The sequence below is a fragment of the Melanotaenia boesemani genome, chromosome 16, assembly GCF_017639745.1.
Source record: "Melanotaenia boesemani isolate fMelBoe1 chromosome 16, fMelBoe1.pri, whole genome shotgun sequence".
NCBI lineage: Eukaryota > Metazoa > Chordata > Actinopteri > Atheriniformes > Melanotaeniidae > Melanotaenia > Melanotaenia boesemani.
In genome coordinates this window covers 14,864,228-14,886,361 of record NC_055697.1, presented here as the reverse complement: position 1 = coordinate 14,886,361, position 22,134 = coordinate 14,864,228, and the positions used below count along the sequence as shown (strand labels likewise).

The 22,134-nt window shown below is 40.3% G+C and overlaps 2 protein-coding genes across 5 annotated transcripts; both read left to right on the top strand.

Annotated features, from left to right (window-relative positions):
• The first annotated feature begins 1,124 nt into the window (after window positions 1-1,124).
• On the top strand, window positions 1,125-10,873 carry ppp1r21 (protein phosphatase 1, regulatory subunit 21). 2 transcript variants are annotated; one of them, XM_042010437.1, is made up of 22 exons: window positions 1,125-1,815; window positions 2,737-2,805; window positions 3,158-3,322; window positions 3,464-3,565; window positions 3,669-3,833; window positions 3,917-3,975; window positions 4,148-4,242; window positions 4,503-4,555; window positions 4,729-4,878; window positions 4,981-5,082; window positions 5,180-5,268; window positions 5,363-5,499; window positions 5,665-5,757; window positions 6,130-6,257; window positions 6,791-6,940; window positions 7,234-7,326; window positions 7,707-7,961; window positions 8,350-8,385; window positions 8,486-8,602; window positions 9,076-9,174; window positions 9,275-9,403; window positions 9,909-10,873. In XM_042010437.1, the coding sequence occupies exons 1-22, from the start codon at window positions 1,759-1,761 to the stop codon at window positions 9,936-9,938; spliced, it is 2,373 nt and encodes a 790-aa protein (XP_041866371.1). In that variant the 5' UTR covers window positions 1,125-1,758; the 3' UTR covers window positions 9,939-10,873. The 2 variants fall into 2 exon arrangements, with proteins under 2 accessions (XP_041866371.1, XP_041866372.1); XM_042010438.1 differs by having other exon boundaries at window positions 1,126-1,815; window positions 3,158-3,304.
• A 3,131-nt stretch (window positions 10,874-14,004) lies between these two features.
• Window positions 14,005-20,667, top strand: LOC121655518 (stonin-1). Of its 3 annotated transcripts, none has more exons than XM_042010242.1 (4): window positions 14,005-14,191; window positions 17,651-19,551; window positions 19,913-20,115; window positions 20,215-20,667. In XM_042010242.1, exons 2-4 carry the CDS (start codon window positions 17,706-17,708, stop codon window positions 20,278-20,280), a joined length of 2,115 nt encoding a protein of 704 aa, XP_041866176.1. In that variant the 5' UTR covers window positions 14,005-14,191; window positions 17,651-17,705; the 3' UTR covers window positions 20,281-20,667. The 3 variants fall into 3 exon arrangements, with proteins under 3 accessions (XP_041866176.1, XP_041866175.1, XP_041866174.1); XM_042010241.1 differs by having other exon boundaries at window positions 17,648-19,551; XM_042010240.1 differs by lacking the exon at window positions 14,005-14,191 and adding an exon at window positions 14,401-14,509 and having other exon boundaries at window positions 17,648-19,551.
• Window positions 20,668-22,134: the final 1,467 nt, after the last annotated feature.

Here is a 22,134-nt window from a genome sequence, read left to right as displayed (position 1 = left end):
AAAACATTGTCCCACCCACGTCCGCAGCCATAGACCAATCAAATCTTTATTTATTTATTTATTTATTTATTTATTTATTTATTTATTTATTGCCTGGTACAGATATTGCAACATTTTTAAGTCATTTGCAGCCTGTGGCTGTTACAATTTAAAAAGCTAGGAGGCTCAAACCTTAAATGGCTCATTTTACCTGATGGTCTAATTTACCTGATGTCCCCCTAACTGGAAACATAATAACTACCTTGCTTTACTGCATCAAAGACTTCTTGGTGTCAAATAAACTTCAAAACATGCTGATTTCAACCATAGTCTGATTTTATTCAGAGTAGCCAGTTTCTTTTTTATTTAACCTTTATTTAATCAGGAAAGTTACTGACATTAAAGATCTAATTCACAAGCGCACTCTGGCCAAGACAACTGTAGCACAGTTTAACAGATTTGTATAAACTGATATATTTTTATTGTATTTTTCCCCAGATGAATGGGCTGATTATTCATATGAATTATTCATTCATTCAAGGTGGAGGTTGTGTTTTCGGCAGTGTACATTTGTTTGTTTGTCTGTATTTCTGTTAGCAACATAACTCAAAAAGTATTTTCTGAAAATCTCCCATATGGAATAAGGAACAACTGATGAGATTTTTGGGGGGAATCCGGATAGGTGTGGGATTACTTTGGTCTTCTTTTTCAAATAGAAAATTTCAAATACTCACTATCTTGCAACATTCACTAACCAAATTAAATATTTTTTTATGGATTTGTCTTTTTTATTACTTATTTGAGGGGGGTCAATAGGAAAAAAGCATCATATAATGCTAAAGTAAGGAAACAGCGCTGGATGTCAGCTGATCATTCTTGTATCTATGGAGGTGGAGGACCCATGCATTCAGTGCATGTTCAAAACGTTATAAAACACCACACCGTCTGGTGTTCTAACATTTTATCCTACATTTCCAGAAGGTTCAAAATATAGGGGGTACTTGGTAGGCTGTTGGGCCTTTGGGGCTTTTGGGTCTGGCTAAGTGCTTCTAGTTTTATACTGTGAGAGTGGGACTTAGTACGACACTCATCTTCAAACGCTAGATGGCGCCCTGTTTCAAACAGATCACCAGTTTTTCTCAACTCTGACCTGTGCTGTTATCTCCGGTCGGCTCTCGCTTAGAGAGGATTTTTCGGGACAGCTAGAAAATGACAGATGAATTGATAATTAAGACTGCTTCACTGGCTTAACAGCAACATCCTCACTCTTAAAGAAGGGTTTACTGACGCCGCTGGTTGCACTGCTCTTGTCAGATAATACTGACCTAAATGAGCTGCATGGTGTCGGGATTTGTTTTGCTACATAGCTAGTTAGCTGTTGGCTAGCCAGCTAGCTAGCATTTAGGCTCTGTCACTGCTAACTTAAAACAGCTGTCAAGCCGGAGTAACATCCAGCATTGGAAAGGAACTAGTAGCGTTTATCAAATGATCCCCACCCAGGTCACTTTTCGGGACTTGTGACTGTCCCTACGTAACTATGTTTACTAGGTAATTTTTCCTCACGTAATGGTACAAGCCGCTACGGTATATTTAATAAAACCAGGGGACAAACGAGCCTTAAATAGCCAAGTCACATCCTAACTTAAGCATTGTCAAGACTTCAAGAAACTGCCCGCGTGAGCTACGGTCTTTGACAAGCAAATTAAACAGCCAACAGTTAGCCTGGTTAGCTAGGACAGCTTATTTCAGCATCAATCAGTTAGTCACCGGATAACAACAATGGCTAATACAGACCTGCAGACAAAATACAGCAAGCTGGCACAGGAGTATTCTAAGGTAAAACACTGCCAATTTATTGTTATTAAAGCGGTTGTTAACATGTTTGTGTGATATCTATCTATCTATCTATCTATCTATCTATCTATCTATCTATCTATCTATCTATCTATCTATCTATCTATCTATGCACACACACGCTCATATATAATATATATAGTGCAGACACAGCACATTCCTTAGCAGTTGTATAGTTTAAAGCCAATGTCCTTTAAGTGTGTTAAAGCATTCTTTGAGGTGATTTGTGTGTTAAAGTAGTTGAAGCATGAGTGAAAGAATGAAAGGACGCCGTAATTCTGCTAACAAAGGTAGAAGCTCTTCTTCAACTGTCTGGTTCATGACCCAGTGTATAATCATATACAGTGTATAATCATTTATGTTACCCAGTGTACTATCATACAGTTAGTCTTTGTTATACTGGGTGGATCATATATTTTATGGGAGTTATAATGTTGTGTTTCATCACGCTAATTGTCATATGTGCTTCATTGTGTTCTGGCTACATAAAAACAAATGGACTGTCCTAGCTGAGAAAACATGAGCCTCTACATGTTTTTGCCCTTGCATGCCACATTTTTAATTTTAAGTATCAAACATGGGCTCAAGGGCTGTAAACACTGTTGATAGTTAAACAGTTAAACTGTGGTTGCTTGCTAGAGTCTTTTTGTGGACAGTTATGTGCCCTTTGCTTCTCTGTCAGCTGACACCTCGAGGAGTGTGATTATTTCCTGTTCAGCTCCCTATCTCCCGATTAGCAAAGCAGCATACCCTGCTCAGGAAGTGCTGACTATGTAACTGTCACACATGTGCTCCTGTTTTGGTTTAATAAGTATTTTTATAAAGACACAGTTAGCTTAGCGTGATATAACCTGAGAACAAACAACATAATGTCTTTGTATTTTCCTTTGTGTGTTTTCACAGCTCCGTGCTCAGAATCAGGTGCTGAAAAAGGGAGTTGTAGATGAGCAGGCCAACTCTGCCTCTCTAAAGGTAAATTCTTTATAGTATTAAAAACTCATTTATAAGCTAAGCTACATCTACAATTTCTGAAATAAGGTTGGCAATGAAGCCAAGACATTAAATGTCTTTATCTTTTAAATCAGAAACTGTGGTAGTTAGAATAATTGCATCACTGAGTTGTAAGGTGAATATGTTTTCAAATTTGCAAAAACACATCCAGTAATCCAATGAATATTCCACTTGTATTATTTCAGCTCTGTTTCCTAAATGGTAGGGGACAATAAACAATCCTGGAGCCTTTTTCTGTGGGCCTGAAATTATAATTTAGAGACAGAAATATGTTCTAGTTTTTAATTAACTTTTTTTTTTTTTTGCCCCCCAGGAGCAGCTGAAACAAAGGGAGCAGAGCCTGAGGAAGCAGGAGCAGGAGATGGACAGCCTCAGCTTCAGAAACCAACAGTTGGCCAAGAGGGTGGAGCTGCTGCAAGAGGAGCTAGCTGCTAGTGATGCCAGGGGCAAAAAGGGGAAGGTGATCATGAGGGGAAAAGTCAGTGGTTTTACTATTGGGCAGAAGGAAATATGAGTTTCAAGAAAGCATATCCTTTAAGTGATTATGATATTTACAAGTTAAGATAATGAGACATTGTTCTCAGCATTAATAGAGTAACAACATCTGCATTTCCTCCAGAGTAAGGGAGACTCTCCCTCACAGCATGGTCTACAGACTCAGAGTGTTTTTGATGAGGACCTGCAGAAAAAGATAGAAGAAAATGAGCGACTTCATATACAAGTAGGCGGTGTTGTCATTACACATTTTTTCCCGGTGTTTACAGTTAAAGTGAGGTCGTATGTAATAGGAATTGACCCTTTTTCTGTGGGACTTACTCGTTAAGTTCTATGAAGCAGACCAACAGCACAGGAGGAGGGAGGCTGAGCTGAGGGCTCGACTAGAAGAGCTGGAGAGAGATGCTGACCAGCACCAGACTGTTGTAGACGGACTAAACACAAAGTACGTGGAGACGATTGAGAAACTGCAGAGTGACAAGGCACGGTTAGAGGTGAGGATCTCTAAGTCCGGATGCAGCATTTTAATGCTGATAAAGTTTATAAAAATGTTTGGTCTTTTCATATCTTCTGACAGATGAAAACACAAACTCTGGAGCGGGAAGCAAAAGAGTGCAGAATGCGAACTGAAGAGTGGTATGTCTGGCATAGAAATTCCACTTCTTGCTCCAAATTATTGTTAGCAAATCACCATCACACAGCCTCTAGCATGGACATATAACAATGTAAAATTGATTAAGTAGTCTCAGACTTGGTTAAGATGTGCAGACTGTAATCCACTAAGCAGATCTTTGCCGTGTCTCTGCAGCCAGCAGCAGCTGAGACGGTGCCAGTCGGAGCTGAACAGACAGGTGAAACAAAGCAGCAGTGTAATCCAGGAGAAAGTGCCCTTCAATGACACCAGTGAGTAACCGAGCCACTTGGACAAAAACAAACTGCTTGCGTGTACACATCCATTTGAGAACATTTACTTCTTTGTCACTGGCACTAACAACATGCTTCCCTGGTGTAAGCTGTCTGTAATTCTGCACCAAACTGAAATGTTGCACTGAAAGAGGCAGCTGGCTAAATAATTAAACTACATTGTGTTTACATGAGTAAAATTCCATGTTGGGGGCTGAGATTCTGCTGAAGTTTAACTGCTTTTCTCTTGTAATCTGCAGAATTTAGCGATTACAACAGTCTAAATGTGCCGTCTCACAATCGAAGGCACCAGGTGAGTGAACTGTTTACCACTCATAGCTTTTTGTTTGTTTAAGAAAAACAGTGCTAGTGTATTCACAAATAGAGTATTGGAGACTCAAATTTAATCTAAAAGCAAAAACAATTTTTTTTGTTTGTTTACTTGAACTATTTTGTGTGGATTATGTTTTATTTTTGTCCATTCAGCTTAAGGCTCGGGATGTTGCCAGCCAGGCACTGAGCTTCATCCAGGACCTCGTTGCCGCTCTGTTGAACTTTCACTCATATACGGAGCAGAGAGTACACATCTATCCACTAGACTCCTCCCTCGAGCCCATCTCTCCTCTTAACCAGAAGGTTAGACATCCATGCAAGTCTGAAGATAGTTGGTAACACTGGTTCTCCATAATGATTGCTACTTGTACAAATGTAAGATGTATGATTCTTTTCCTATCCTAGTTTTCTCACTATCTACTTGAGAATGCAGCCTATGTGCGCCCCCTGGAGGAAAGCTTTCTGCAGTTATACCAAAGTATCACAGAAGACACAGTCACAGTACTGGTGAGTTTTGGACAGGGGGAGGGGGTTGTTGAACGCAAAGCACAGATTTAATTGTTGATTTTTTTTTTATTTATTGTTTGCTTTTGTTGAATTAAAGGAGACTGTGGTCAAACTCAAGAATTTTGCTGAAACTTTCTCCACCTACACCCACTTTCTACAAAAGATTCTTCCGTACCAGCTGAAAAGGTCAGCACTGTGTGTTTTAGTGTGTGTGTGTATGAGACAGAAGGAGATGAGTGGAGGAGGTTGTTCTGATAGTTATTGTCTCTTCTCTTGTCAGCCTGGAGGAAGAGTGCGAGGCACCTCTTTGCACTGCTGCTCTTACTGTAAAAAACCAGGAGTTACAGAGCGACATGAAGAAAGTAACTTCTGCGTTTGAGAAGCTGCGGAGCTACATAAACCTTTTGGCCTTACCCAGTAAGTTTGCACGAAAAAAACCTTTTTTTTTGGCCTCTAAATTTTTGTAGAATTCCATTCTCTTTTTAATAAAAAGAAAAGTGAGGAATTGCTTATTTTATGATGAAGAGGTGCTGTGAGGAATTAAGACGTGTTTGTTTTACAAATGCGTGTCGTGTTCCAAAGGTGTTCAGCAGGACGCCGTGCCACCGAGCAGCACCTCAGCTGTCTTCACCCAGCTGGCTGCCTGCCTGCACAGTCTTCATGATGCCATTAAAGGTGAGCAGCACTGTTTGCCATTTATGACCCAGAATCATCTGCACACAGCACGACAGTTCCTTCACGCATCGGCTGAACTGCTTTAGTTATTCAGTCAGACTTGTTTTGGGTTTTTACTATAAACCACCAGCCTGCTTTTGAAGAGAAGCATTCTGTGGCTTCATCTCAGCGTCTTTCTCACTGCAGCAACAAATGGAAAAGTCTTAATTATTGTCAAAAATCTGCTGCATGTAATTTCTATATAATTAAGTGAAGAAATGACACAAGATGGTTGCATTTCGACATTATAAGATGATGAACATGCAACAGTTATGGTGCATTTAAGCAAGTAAATTGGTATGAATTCATCTTCTACTGTTTTCTTTTGTTTAGAGATGTCAAAGCATTACAATCAGAAGGCCAGCATTGAGCAGGAGCTCCCCACAGTCACCCAGAAGCTCTGTACAACCACAGAGTGCCTCCTCGGATCTTTGGGTTCACTGACTAGTAGCACTGGCAAGGTATGACCAACAGGGGGCAGGCTTCAGCCAGGTTTCTAGAGCCAGCCATCCAGTCCAAGCAAAGTTGCTCAGTGTTAAATAGAATTTAGTCTTCACTATAGCAGGGCCACAGTTGTAAATTACTGCTAATATGATAATGCAGGACACCAGAACTCAGGTGGGCATTGTTGAAATGTTTGAAGATACCCTCCAAATCACAGTTAGAACAGCTGCTCACCAGTTAGAGCATCTCTTAGAGAATCTCTGTGAATCAAATGCACTGCCTGGCAGCAGTTTCTAACATGTTGGCATTTGATGTGTCTGCATACTGAAGGAAGGGAAAAAGCTTGATTACTTAGACTTTTATCATCCTGGACACATGACGGTGGAATAACCTCTCTGCTTTGAGCTTTGGTTAATTTTAGACTTCAAAGGCTTAACACACTTAATGGATCTCATTAACAAATATAGATAAAAAAAATCGTATCTTAAGCTTAAGAAATTTTCTTTTGTTTGAATGACATGATAAATAATACCTCAATAATTTCCTACAGATTGCCACTTTCTTCAGCAACAATTTGGACTTCTTCACATCACCAGGTTACAGTCCAAGAGGGAGCTCAGTGACTCTCAACCCCTTGCAAGCAGAGAGTATGCTGGCCAATAAAAAGAAAGCAGCTGCCTATATCCATGCTATCAAAAAGGTTAGTATCTGCTGGTTATTCTAAAGGTCTTGTGTGGTGTCAAGCCTTTTAACTCAAAGCCCCCAGACTTTAAAAACTCTGCCCTTTAGGATTACCAAGAGTGCACTTGTGATGCATTTTAAACCTTCCTAAAACTGTCTTCAGTAAGAGTTTTTGTAGATATTTTCTTTTTACACCTTTTAACTGTATTTTCCACAGTAAAATAAGCCTGTTTGCTGTTTTATTTAGCTTGTCTCTTTTTAAGAATGTGTACTGCTCTATCGTTATATTACTGTTTTTATTTCTCCCTTTAGACCCGACCCCAGTCTGTTCCATACAGAGAAGCCCTGTCAAACCGTCGAATACTCACCAGCTCCACTGAAAGCAGAGAAGGTCTCACTCAGCAGGTAAAACACAATTACAAGAAGTGATTTCAGTATCTTAATAGTGATTATTTTAAAAGGTAATGTATAACCAGGTGAGGACTGGTTATAACTGAGAAAAGTTAGTCATAAAAACAATGAAATCCTTAAACTTTTGCAACACAGTCATGTGATTTTTCTGATGGGTTGCTCTTTAGGGGCATGGTGGGAAGAACTGAGAAGATTAGCTATGTTGTGTCTTGAGCAAACCTGTTTTAATTTATTTCATCAAAAAACAGTTTTGTTATAGTTTCTTTATTTCCTCCTTAAAAACAACTGCCCTTTCGCTTTTCCTATCCCCCACTCAGCCCTCTTCCCATAAGCTCACTGTCCATTCCTCTCCTCTATCCACTGGCCTTGTGCAGGTGCAGCAGAGCCAGGAGAAGATCGCTCGGCTGGAGCAAGAGAAGGAGCACTGGCTCCTGGAGGCCCAGCTGGGGAAAGTGCGTTTGGAAAAGGAGAACCAGCGCATTGCGGATCTGGAAGCACAGCTTACAGCAGCTCTGGGGGGAAGTCCAAACGCACAAACGGCAGCAGCCAGCACGCTCTCACAAAGCCACGAGGTAGCAGACACAGAGCAGAAAGCCACAGGGAAGGAGGCGACTCTGTGCACCAGCCTGGTACAGTCACTGTTCAAGCTGCTGTTTGTCTTTCACTTGGAGAGGAAATTTTATGCCCATGGCACTGGCGTCTGATTAGCTTCAACAAAGGGAGTATTATCAGCCTTTCTTTTTTTGTAGCTCCCACGCTTAGAACATTTTTGCTTAATAAAACTCAGACTTCCAATCTGCTGATGTGGCAGATCATGCATGCAAGTTGGTGCAAAGTTCAAGGGAAACTTACAATCCAGAGCTGTTTGTTTTAAAGTCTCGTTTTACATGTCCTACTTGTGTTTTAGTCTTTGTTTTCTTTTGCTCATCCTTGCAGAGACCTGTCTGTGCTTGAAATGTATTTTTCCACATCTTTCTGATGTATTTAGTCTAATGTATTTATCTATTTTGACATCAGGTGGGCATGTTGTGCACAACACCTACAGTTGAACATGTGAGTTGCAATACAACAAATTATGCAAAGTTTTTTAAATAATAATGCAACCCTGAAGTTAAAAATCCTATCCTGCTGGATGTTGTGTCTGTGTTTGCAGGTGGGAGACGAAGAGTCTCGGGAGGAGCTGATAAAGACTCACTACATGACCAGAGTGGGAGAGCTCACTACCCAGCTCCAGATTTCAGACAGCAAAGCTGTGCATTTTCACTCTGAGGTGAAGCTCTTTCTGGCATGTTTATCTCTGTAAATGTATCTTATGGCAAAGAATGGATCTCTTCATCCCACACTGCCTCTCTAACATTGCATGACCTCTGAAAAGAGATATGAAGACTCTCGCTTCCTCTTTATGATTTGGAAATGGCTCCCAAATCACACACTTTTCAAAGCTTTTCTCACGCACATTGCAGTTTTGAAAATTTCCAGGGGCTGATTGTGAGAAGGCAGAGGTCTGCATATTTTACCCAGCTAGTTCCCAGTATTGTAATTTTCTGGAGAATTCACAGCTCTTTTTATTTTAATGCACTATGTATAGATGGTTAATTTCCTGCATTTTGTCTTGTAGAATAAGGAACATGCTTTTTCTCTTTTTAAACTTGGACCCTCTTTTCTAAAACGACCTTTCGTTTTAAGTTTAGTTTGTTAGCTGAGAATCTGTCAGGGAACGACTGTCTTCTTTTCCTTTTATAGTGTCGAGCTTTAGCGAAGAGATTAACCATTGCAGAGAAATCACGGGAGACTCTGAGCGAAGAGGTGAAAGTGGCTAATCAAAACATCACACGCTTGCAGGTAAAATGCAAAACAGCTTCCTGTTTACAGTCAAAATATAGATGTTGACCTCCCTTCAAATCACAAACCGTGGACAAACTAACTGTAGCGTCTCTTACAGGATGAGCTGACTACGACGAAGAGGAGCTACGAGGACCAGCTTAGCATGATGAGCGACCATCTGTGTAGCATGAATGAGACTTTGAGCAAACAGAGAGAGGAAATTGACACGCTCAAACTGGGCAGCAAGGTAGTCTTGATGTATTGCTAATCCGCATATAAATATATCTACACATCCTGCCTTTAAAGAGGAGTGGATTAGGATCAGTTTGCATTTTAATGTGACTGTGAAGTTTCTGTCAGTTATGAGGTGAACTAGGAGGTCATGTGTAGTGTGGTTACTGCCGGGGGTTTGATGGGAAAAGCACCTGCTGGAGCCATCTGAAAGAGTCGTTAAGCTGAAGCTGCCATAAAAGAGAGGGCTGTTTCTGAGCGTGCATGTTGCTGCACGTATGCACACTGATGGCTGCATGTTGGGAAGTCACAGGCCAGAACATGTTTGTGATCTGAAGGTGGCGATTTTCTCTAAAAGGCCATCAGCCAGCCTCAGCATGTTTTCAGAATTTGAAAGATTATGCAAATATAAGCTGTTTTTGACTTACTGCACCTGAAAGCAACACAGACCTTTTGATTTTTCTACCAAACCTGTTTTTGAAATTTTTCCTAAAATGAAACTTGTTTGTTGTTTCCTGCAGGGAAATGCCAAAAAGAACAAGGGACGCTAAAGCTGCCCTCAGAGTTTGGCCACCTTGGGAGAAGACTTGCACAAGGAGCCTCTCAACAGAATCCTGCCACAACAAAACTATAGGACGACTACAAGAGCCTCACATCTCTGCAATGTCACACAGCGGAAACAAGCAAACGTGTGGGGGCCTCGACTGAAATACAATGTTTTTCTCTTTTCCATGTCACAACACTTATTAAAACATAACATGATTTTCTTAAAGTGGTTTCCGAGATTCAAATGGAAGTTTTTACCTGACGTGTGAAACCTCTTTTACCTGAAAGGGGGCAGATGAAGAGCTGAAACAGCTGAAGTTGTAATACTCAACTGACATCAAGACTTGAAGACCAAACCCTGTTAATGTGTGTAGTTTTCTGACATCATGTATGTATGAGAACATCAAACTGTGCCCTCTTACTGCTTTTCTAGGCGAACCCAGAGTAAATGCTGGTGTGGTTGTGTGTGATTAGACTGTTGTTTGATTGTGTGACCTTACAATTTTTTTTTATCAGATCACGTTTAAGAGTATTGGTAAAGGCGGTTCCAGGGGCCTGTAAATCCACCTATAACATAACACCCTTTCTAACACAAGCTTCTGGGAAGAAGGGCTGTAAAATCTAAAGGAACAGCTGACAGAGACACTTTTTCCTGAGATATTTTGAGTCCTCTGGGAGAGAAGAGAAGAAAAGATGCCTGCCTTGAAGTGCTGACTTACTATGTTTACTATGATAGAAAGGGAAGGACAAGCTGAAGCTTGTGAAAATTATGTCAATCTTTGTCTGGAAAGTTGCTCTGCAACAGTTTTTCTTTTTAAATCACCAAAGCAGTTGTGGCTGTGCACTCAGAGCTCTAATATAAGGTTAAAAAGGGTTCATGTGAATATACATTCATTTAAAATCATAATGTACTGTATAATTTCTTAAAATATATTTACAAGAATATGCATTTATTTGGAGGTTACAAATCTTTACACTTTTAAAAAAATTGAATCTGCAGTTTGTGTGCATTGAGTCAGTGGCTATATTACTGGGGAGTGTCAGAGATTGAGCCACACTAACCACTGCTTAGACAATTTGTGAGTCATGGCAGAATAAACTGTAAAATACAACCTTTCTGTCTTATAATGACATGAGGTAAACAAAAGGAAAAAAAAATCCTATCGGTAATCCTGAGAAGTTCATTCAAACCTTGTTTGCTAGTCTAGACCTTTGATCACAGACTCGCCAACACCCTAAAAACTGATGGGGAGAAAAAAAAAAGTGTCTCACACTGTAACCTCTTTAAAAGCACATATAATATATGTGAAGGAAAATAAAGACCTTGCTCAACATTGAAATGCTTTGTGCATTCCTTTTAGGAATAATTCTTAAACTTTTGAGACCAAACATTACGTGTTGCATTTCTGGACGTTGGAGTAAGCTGGAGCTGAGAATGGTCTGCAATTAAAAAAAAAAGAAGCCTGTAACACACCCTAACCACAGGGAAATGACGCAGTGCTGTTAACTGGACATGTGAAAGCATGAGGATCAGTTGTTAATGCTGTTGTTTTGGAAGGAGAAAATCTGCTGAATTTGTGTTGCCTTCTGCACAACTTCAGAGGTTAAAGTAACTAAAGTAGCCACAATCTGTTCAGGCATGCAGTGCCATGTGGCAGGTAAGGTTTTAAAACATGCCTTGTATTTGAAGATGTATTTATTGGTTTTTACTAATTTCTTAAGTGCTGAGAAAAAAATAGACTCTGAGGTGATAAAAAGGATATATTCAAGAAATATACACTTGGCACTTTATTAGGTACACCTTGTTCGGAGATTCAACATTTCTCAGAGATTTTGTTCCATATTAACATGACAGCATCAAACAGCTGCTGCAGGTTTATCAGCTGCACATCCATGATGAGAATCTCCCGTTCCACCGCATCCCAAAGCTGCTCTATTGGATTGAGATCTATCGACTGTGAAGGCCGTTGGAGTCCAGTGAACTCATTGTCATGTTCAAGAACCCAGTTGGAGATAATTTGAGCTTTGTGACATGGTGCATTATCCTGCTGGAAGTAGCCATCAGAAGATGGCTCACTGTGGTTTTAAAGGGATGCACATGGTCAGCAACAATACCCAGGCAGGCTGTGGTGTTCAAATTATGGTCATGTGGTACTAAAGGGCTCAAAATGGGTCAAGAAAATATCCCCCACACCATTACACTACAAGCAGCAACCTGAACCATTGATACAAGGCAGGATGGATCCATGCTTTCATGTTCACTCCAAATTCTGATCCTCCCATCTGAATGTTGCAGCTGAAATTGAGTCATCAGACCTGACTATGTTTTTTCCAACAACCGAGTCATATTCAATGTCACTTAAATACCCTTTCCTTCCCTATTTTGATATTTTGGTTCTTGATTTGAACTTCGCCAAGTTGTCTTGACCATGTCTTCATGCCTAAATGCATTGAGTTGCTCCCATTTGATTGGCTGACTAACTATTTGTATTAACAACCAATAGCTTTTACTTTTGGATGTACATCTCAGGTTGCTATTTTTTTTATTTTAGAATGATAAACTTTACCTCTAGTGTGAGATTTTAAACACTTTAAAAAAGACAGTCCTGAGTTTCACACTATTTTTTCTTCTTCCTTTACACCCATCTCTCCCTCTATTAATGTTTGACTGTGGGGTTGGAGTAAATGAGGTGATGCTCGGTTTCATCCAGCTGTTTGGAACTGTGGCCAGATCAGAAGATTTTGCTTCTCTGCAACACAAGTCCCTGGTATGGAATAGCTTCTGTTTAGAGTCCTCCACTAATGCTCATCCTTGAGTAAAATTCTCCCATCGCCACAAAGGAACAATGGATCACATTCATACTGACAAATGTGTTTATTTTGTTTCATTTTATATTTTTTCACATATCCAAGTAATCAGTTTTTCATCGCTGATTTCTCAGATTGGCTGGGCAGTCGCATTGAAACAGCCTGCTGCTGGTTCCAAGCCTTTCACATTAAATAATGATGGATTGTTTTGTTTTAGGCCACTTAAATCAGTGTTTCTCAATCCTGGTCTGTCTTTTTATAGGAGCTTCTGATGATTGTCAGTTTTGTTTTCTTGAAGATCTTGTTTTTTTCATACAGATGTAGCAGCTGCTTTTTTCTGCTAAGATTGAACAGCTGATGCTGTTACCTTATATCTGGTGTTTCTTTATTTTCTTCTTCTTCTCTTTACTCTCATTTTATCCTTCCGTTACCCCCACCACCACCATCAAAAATAAATAAATAAATATGTAAAATCAGCAATAGACAAATTGAATAATAAAGAATAATACTTACAATTATCAAGAGAAGCCTTACATCCATAAAGCTCTGCTTGGCAAAGCAAATTTGTCCAGCACATCACAGCAGCCAGACCATCATTCTGCTGCTATGATGCTGGACACACACACACACACACACACACACACACACACACACACACACACACAAAACAAAAACAAATCCAGGTCCTAGGGGACCGCCGTTCTTTCCAACTCCAACACACTTGATTCAGATTAATTGAACTACTTGCTTTTGCAAGCCTGCTAATGAGCCATTCATTTGAGTCAGGTGTGTTAATATATGGAAACCTCTAGAACATGCAGGGCGGTGGTCCCTGAGAACCAGGATTGAGAAACACTGATTTAAATTATGAGGAATAGTTTATTTACTCTTTCCTACATCAGCGTTTTAGCACAACTCTATATTTCCGTGGTAAAGACAATTATTTTGACCTATGAAGTGTTTTTCAGTGTGATAAATGTCAAATCTTACACTGTATAAACAGTTGTATGTCTTCTTAGATTAGTCTGGTGAATGTATGCGTGTGCAGACTTGAGGTGTGTAACTGATGTAAAATAAAATTTAATCCATTTTAAGATCAGTGTGAAACACAACATAATGTGAAAAACCTGAAAGGCTCTAAAAATATTTTAAATGCATGGTGACTATTTAGTCCTACGGGGGAAAGTTTACAGTCTGTTCCCTTGAATATTTGCGCCCTTTTGCTGACGCCTAAATTTCCCACAGTTCTGAATGCAGCACCACTGTGCTCAGTCCTGCTGTGTCCCGTTGGAGGACAGTCTGTAAACTCGGGAGTGGAAGCGCTGCCTTGTGAAAAACTCCCAGGATTTACACTCTGCCATTTTGAACAAAACCGGCCGACATCGGAGTTCAGACGTGTCCGTCACACAGCAGTCATGACCTGAATTAAAGGGCCACTACTGAAATTTTTGTGAGTATTTATTAATTGCTTTTGCACTCAAGTTGTTTTTTTTAAAGAGCCATGGCATTAAGGTTACAGTAGACAAAAATAAAGTGATTTCTGTCTGTTTGTAGACGTTCACTCGGTGTGCTGTCAGTCATGGCTACATGAGCGGTGCTTGTTGGGCTCTGCGCAAAACAGAGTACGATAAAAGTAACGCGGAATGACAACTTTACTCCGAGTGTGTGCGTCGGGACTAAAAAAAAAAAGACAACAAAGTAGAAGTCAGACCAGGAGAGGGCCTCTCTGTCCGGTACACGGGCCTCTGTTGTGGATGACAACGTGCAGGTACTGACGGCTTTTTCCAGTCCGAACTCCCACGGACGAGAAAACTAAGTTGTTTACCGGTTAACTCGTGTGTCTGTGTGGCATTTACTGACCTCCTATCTGCGTGTGTGGAACAACAGCGTACCAAAATGTGTAACAGAATACGGTTTATTTAATCTTTTGGTTGAATTTATTTGCAGATATTTGGCTTATATTGCTGATTTAGTTGGAAACTTTTATAAAAAGTGACATTAAATCTTCTAACGTGAAACTGGGTGTCTTTTGTTAGACAGTAAACACAAATAACGTTAAATGTTAAAACTGTGGCGCAAACTGAGGTGCAAAGCACAACAAAGCATATTTAAGAAAGCACAACTATAGTCCCCTCTTATGGTGCTTTACTCTTTGAGACCACTTATTCATTACTACTAAGAGCGGAGGAGGTAATTCAGCTGGCTTAGACAACATCAGCTAACTTTTAGCAATCAAAAGCTGCTAGTTGGAAATGTAGTCAAACCCTGCATAAATCAGCACACATGATACCTGCAAATTGTTAAAATTTTGAAGAGGATGATGTGGCATTACTTATTTTACAAGTTACAAACTCACAATTAAGAATCCATTTTTTTATTAGTCAATGCAATGAATGTTAGAGTTAAAGTACTAACTATAACACTCCCAACATTCAGTCTGTGAGCAGACAAAAGGTGCAGGATCCAAACTCTCTCTTCCACTTTGTTTGACAGGAGCCCACTTTGCACGTTGCCATTGATGTCCATGGAAATGGGTCATCACATTTTCGGAGCTGCACTAGATTACATTGTCATTGTGGTCACAGCAGTGGTACTTGATTCTCAAATTAAAGGGGGTGGCTTGTCATTTTGCTTATTTCTATCTTTACCCAGAGAAAACAGTTCACTTGATGGTGTTTGTGTGTGTATGTATATACAGGAAATATTCAGAAGATCCAACAGGAACTTGTCCTCTTTTATCAGGAAGCATCTGTCTGCCAAGTTAAAGTTCAATTTTTTGTTTGAAAATTCAGCAGTTTTGCTCTGATGCCACTGGAGTTTCCCTTCGGTCATCGGACCAAAAGTAGCCCTGGATCAGTTCCCATCACTGAGAGATAGTTGTGTTGATGTTTCCCCATGCAGCTTTCAAGTTCTCTTGCTATATAGGACCATTTCAGATGACGTTGCAATAGCTCTCTTGGTGTTTGACGGCTGAACATATGTATCAGTTTGCAACTTTAAGGGCTCCACATTAAAGAGTCCGACTGGCCCATTTAAATACTGCAGCTAGATTTTGCGACACATTTGAAGTCAGAAGTTAACGTCCCTCACGGCATGTATTTAACTTTTGCTGTGTAAAGCGCTTTGAGATGCATTTGTGTTTAAAAAGGGATTTGCAGATGAAGTTGAGTTAATTCATGCAGGTTTAAGAGTGATCAGTGATGACAATTGATCAGATTTTCTGTGGCCTGGACTGAGCTGCAGGGGTCAAATTTAATAATAATTTTAAAAACCTGTACAGACGGATTCTACTAGTGTTGCTGCTTTGCATTTTATCTTTGTATTAGTTTCTAGCTGATAGGTTTTTGAGACTTCTTGAACCTGTAGGCTTCCTTCCTCTGTAAATTTAACAGCTAACAGCCAGACAAAACTGAATTTATGACTTTTATAATCAGTTGCTTATTTGAAATGTGATAATATTTGCTGTAAGTTCACACAAATAGAGCAGGATGGTATTTCCTGTGTGAAAAGCTGCTTGTCCCAGAGGAATGTGTGGAATGTATTCTTTTGTCCTCTGTAGGTTTAGCAGTGTCTCATTGCTGTATTGCCCGTGAGAGAAGCCAGAAAGAGACAGCAGACTGGAAATTAGTCTGTCGGGTGAACAGCCCCCATCGCCCCCCTGTGAACATCCCATCCCTCTACTTGAATCAAAGCTGATGGTTTCTATAAGTCAGAGAGGATGGATGAACTTGTGGAAATGTGTGTGCTGTAACAAATGTCCTCTCCTTAGGAAGATGTTCTCCAGTGTTTTGAAGAGTTGTCAATTTACTTTCCTGTTTACTAATATACAGAGGAACTTTCCACTGGATGTCTCCATGTAAGTCTTGGCTGTGATATTAAAGGGAGGAGGGGAGCTGTAATTGAGGCTCTGCCTCTTTTTTATGAGGAAATGAAGCTTCAGCAGTTTGAAAGTGGCTTTTCTGTGGCCTCTGAGTTTGATGTCCCCGGGAACAGAGCTGCTAGCTCATCAAAAGACAGACTGTGATTGAGTTGCGGGAAGATTAACTGCAAGACTGTATTAAGATTACAGCATATTTACCCCCTGACTGCTGTCAAATTAGCCTTATGATTTGATTCTTGTTTTGAAATATGTTCCACAACGATGTTATTATTCATCCCCTAGCAATGCTGTACACATTAAACCAGCTTTGTTCCTTTTCTTTCTTTCAAGCTTCATGCTGTACCAGCTGCTGGGCCACATTACAACCCGTTCTCACAGCTGACTTCATGCTGTTTTATGATTCTGGATCCTTGCTGCTGTTGTTGTTTTCTCACACATTTTGGAGCAAGTTCATCACAAAACATTTAGATAATGCTCATTTAAAAGGAGAATATGTCTAAATTACACCATTTACACTTGCATAGCCTTTTAACTTCCACAACTCTGAACCGTTTTTGCTTTATCCTCCATGTTTTGTATTCTTTTAATCCCAAAACTGAAGAGGCCTCCAATCATTTTAGAAGCTGCCATATTTGATGTGTTATGGCTTGTGGGAGTTTTCAGTTGATAAATACCTGTGTGAATGATTTTCTTAAAGCTTAAAGAAAAAAAAAAGCTCTAAAATGAGGTATCTGAGCTCATCTACTGCTGCTTGTGTGATCAACCAGGAGGGCTTATTTAAGTTTTTACATCAGCTTAGTCTCAGCTAATTAAAGTTCTAACAAAAATGAACTTATTCCATCTTCCCAGACTCTCATTAAGCTGTAATAGAGTACCTTTAGGAAATATGTTTTATTGATATCCTCAAGCTCTTATTTTCTGCTGACATAAGTGAAATTGTTCCTGCTGATTTGTTCAGGATTCACATTTTATCTTAAAAATTGAAGTTTAGTTTGTTACCCAACTCTTGGTTTTGTTTTCTTCCAGAAGTCCTTGGATTCAGTGGACGAATAATCCAGGAGCTGTTGTTTTAAACTCTTCAGCCATGTGTTCCACGAAGCATTCCAACTGGGTCACGTTCGATGACGACAGTACGCCGCTCCCATCGCCTCAGAAGCCCTTGCAATCACCAGGTCTTATCAAAGCATCAGTGCCACGTCCCAATGGGCTGAAGTTAGTGCTTCCTCCTCTCAAAGATACTACATTGGGCTTCAGTGGTGCCCTGGAGTCCCCTCAGACAAGTTCTAGTGGAAAATCATGTCAACCACGTAACACACCCTCTTCCACTCTTGTTAGCCGTGTTCCTAACAGTGCATCTCCATATCACTCCAAATCGTGGGACAAAAATGTCTTCTTTCGGAGTCTCTCCAGCCCGTCAGGCTTCTCCGTTTCCTCTCCTGCTCCTGTGAGTCCCATCTCAGATGGACCAAGCCCTTTCCCTTCTTTCCAGGGAAACTCAGGACATTATAACCCCTTTTGGGATGATTCTTCACACAGCACAGATGTGGGCAGCTCCTCCTCAGACTCAGACACAGACAACAGCCTACCACGCTTCTTTATTCGGACCAAAGATGGTAGCGAGCCTCCACGTGACCAATTCCAAAACTCTTTCTCCTTTGTTTGCAACAAACTAGGAGACCTACAAGCAGGGTTAGACCACGACGCAGAGACACAGAACAATGGGGACAAGCAACTAAGTGGCAGACATGAGGTGTTAAGTGAGGGGTCATCTCAGTTTGTTCCTCGGGGCCTTTTTCGTAGCCAGAAGAGGGACGGCTGGCCTGTCATGCTCAGGATTCCTGAAAAAAAGAACCGCATGTCCTCCAGACAGTGGGGGCCCATCTATCTCTGCTTGTTGCCAGGAGGTGTCCTGCAGATGTATTATGAGAAAGGACTGGAGAAGCCTTTCAAGGAGTTTCAGCTTCTCCCTCAGTGTAGGCTCTCCAATCTCAAAGTGGAAAGCTACACCGAGCCCCGAAAAGTCCTCACAGTCAAGGTGGAACATTTCTCCTACACAGAAAAGAAACGCTATCACCCAAAGCTGGAGGTTAGTCATGAAGCAGAGGTAGAGCAGCTGCTCAAGTTTGGCTCTACGGTGCATGATGACATGGAGGATCTGGTTGTCTCCATGGAGGAGGAGATCTTCAAACTGCCTGTGCCCCACCAGCAGAGGCGGCACCACGAGGAGCAGGAACTGTCATTGCAGATCACCGACCACATCTGGATGCAGCTGGATAAGTCAGGGGGAGTCATAGAGCGGACAGCCTTCACCCAGATTCACTGTCTTGCTTTTCTGAACGGGCAAGGGGACTGTTTTTTAGCCCTCAACGATCTCGGATTGCTGCACTTTGACTCCAGCTACGAGTCTGAGGAGGGCAGTGAACGCTGGATGGAGATTGCCGACTGCCATTTTCACAAGTGTGTGAATGAGACAGAGTTTCAGAGATCCCGACTCATTAAGTTCTCTCCTCCTGATGCATGCAGGGTGGAGCTGATGCGGTACAAAACCACAGTCTTGGGTTGCACAGAAATCCCCTTTTCAATCAAAGCTGTGGTTACGGTTCAAGGTGCCTACGTGGAGCTCCAGGCCTTCCTCAACATGTCTGCCACCTTCCTGTCGCCGCTCAGGGTGTCTGACACACACTACCCAGTGTGTGAGAATGTAGTGATCCGTGTGCCAGTCCCAGGCGACTGGGTCAAAGTCACACAGACTGTGGCTTTACTGCGGCAGAGGTCACTGAAGGCCAGGATGAACAGAAATGCCTGCCTGGGCTCCTTTAACGCTGCAGATTCACAGCCTGTGATGCAGGTGTCGATAGGCTCCGTCAAGTACGAGAATGTATACTCTGCCATCATGTGGAGGATTGATAGACTGCCTGCCAAGAATATGGGTAACACATTTCTCAGAGATTAACAGATAGTCTTGTATTACTACTATACTGGCACTGAGGTGGAAAGCACAATAACAAAATGAAAGACACTTTTTACAAAATGTAATTCACAACAGACTGAAACCGAAACAAAGAAACAATTCACAAAGTTTTGGTTTTGGTTTGTACATTGTTTTTACTTTGTTCCTTTTTTTTTTAATCAATAAGTTATTGTACACCGCAGGGCAGCTGTAAACTGCATCCTAACACATCATTTTCTCATTAGCCCTTTGCTTTTCTCAGCACATGCACTGTATGTTTTCCACTCACTGTAGTGCAGCAATCGTAACTACAAGAGGGCTTTTGTTTTCTCCTTTTGCAGCGGTGGATCACCCCCATTCGTTCTCCTGCAAACTGGAGCTGGGATCCGATCAGGAGATCCCGAAGGACTGGTACCCTTTCGTCACAATGGAATGTGAAATTATGGGCGCAGTTGTGTCGCAGACCAGGGTGAAGTCTCTTGGCACTGTGAACGACATCCAGCCGCAGAAACATGTGACCAGCTGGACACGCTATCATTGTCAGGTAGGATTTTTCCTCAGTGAAGATACATTGTTCAGTATATAGTATATATTAATGTTGATGCAGATTACATTCTGTATTTTTTTCCTTTTTTTTTATTAGGTGGAAGTGGAGAAGAAATGGATCGAGACAGAATCAGAGAGGCAGTCTGGTTGCATGACACAGTGACTTCTAAACAAACTCTTGTAGAGGACTTGAGCCCTTTGGTTTGAAATATTGCCCAAAATCTTATTAAAGTTAGAAAGGGAGGAGAAAAAAAATGAATGAAATAAGAGTGATGAGAGACTTTTTGCTATTACTCACTGTCAAATTCATCTAAGTAAACATAACCTGTTAGTATTTTTCATGGAGGTTAACAAAAATTTGTATCCTTAAACTGAGACTGAATAGCTTTAGATCTAATTAACAGTTTAACTCTGTCCTTTTGCTAGCACTTTACAGTTAATAGATTTATTACTTGTAAGATTCCACTTTATACTACTGTGTATATAAGCTTGCGTCATCTGCACTGTCCTCCAGAATAATAGTCAGCCTGAATAAAAGCATGCCAAATTTGCTGCTGTTTTGGTTTAAGCTAATTGTTAGCAGAAGTCGGGTCAGACCTTTTTGTTGTCCAGCAAGATTCAAAACAAATACTGTCAGACAGATTTGTTGATCAGTTCTTTGCATTTTTACTAAATTCAGGCAAACTTTATTGTATTTTTTCCTGTGAATCCTGATGTTTTCACTCCATGCATCATGAAATTATGAGAAAAATGTGCGTTTACAAAGTGAATCAGCTGGTGCAATTTAAAATGAAGCCAAATGTGATCTCCCAAGCATTTAAAAAAAATAGATTTAGTATTAATGCAGCTGTATATAAACTAACAAGGACTGAATTTTGCAGTGCAGCACTGGGTGCTGTTGTGACATAGGGGCGCATTACTTTAGTTGCTTTTCTTGAAATGATCTTTAATTCCTGACCAAGGCTGTCTTTTTTTTTTTTTTTTTTTTTTTTTTTTGGAGGACTGTAATTTTATTTAAACAAATCAAATCTTTATTATGAGATCTTTTTGCCTATGGGTTGTAAATAGGATGGATTGGGGGAAAAAAATATATGGCGAGGGGCTTCAGTGATAACTTTTCTGTGTGCAGTACCCAGCTTAAGCTGGATATTATGTACAAGAGTAAAAATGTAATTAAACCTGAATTTCTTGTAGTTGTTTCTATTCTTTTAATGACTTTTATTTTACAATAGATCAAGCAGAAATGTCTTGAGTGTATTATTGATGACCAGTTTTATACAGGTGTACATCTCTGTTAAGAGACTAAGACATCAGTTACTGGCACAGTCCTGCTAAATAATTGCATGTAATTTTCAGGAAATTCCCTTAAGAGCTGCATGCGGTGTGCTGTATTTTCTTTATTTAAGGTGGAAAGCATAAAGGAACAGATGAGTGATTATCATAGCATGAACTGAATTTGCCTATAACCACACATTGTGGACAGACATGGCTACAACATGTTAAATAAACACATGTAACAGTATTGCTAGTGATTTTAGGATCTAGGTGGTGGCTTCCATATTGGCTCATCTAGTGATGAGTGTTCTCAGCCAAAGCTTTATCCTGCAGGAACCTTCAAGTTACTGCCTGTTTGGGAAAAAAATATAATTTGATTGTGATGCAGTGCTGAACCTGAGGTGTTGGAAAGCTTTTTTTTAAATTCTTAACTCAACAGGTACTTTATATTGGGTTTTTTCACCGTATTTACCACCATAGGGGGCAATAAACTGACCATAGCTATTTCTAATACAAAAGTTGAAATCTAATAATTTCTACCTCTAAGGTAAGTCTAAACTATTGAAATAAACAAAAGATGGTAAAGTGTGGTTGTACTGTATATTATATATACTTATGATAATAAGTAGTAACTTATATTTTAATGGAACCTTTTGAGGTCATACTTCAGAGAAGCTTTGTACTAGTGAAGTGGCAACAACAGTAAACTGCAGTATCCACAAAGGTGTTTCATGTTGCTGCA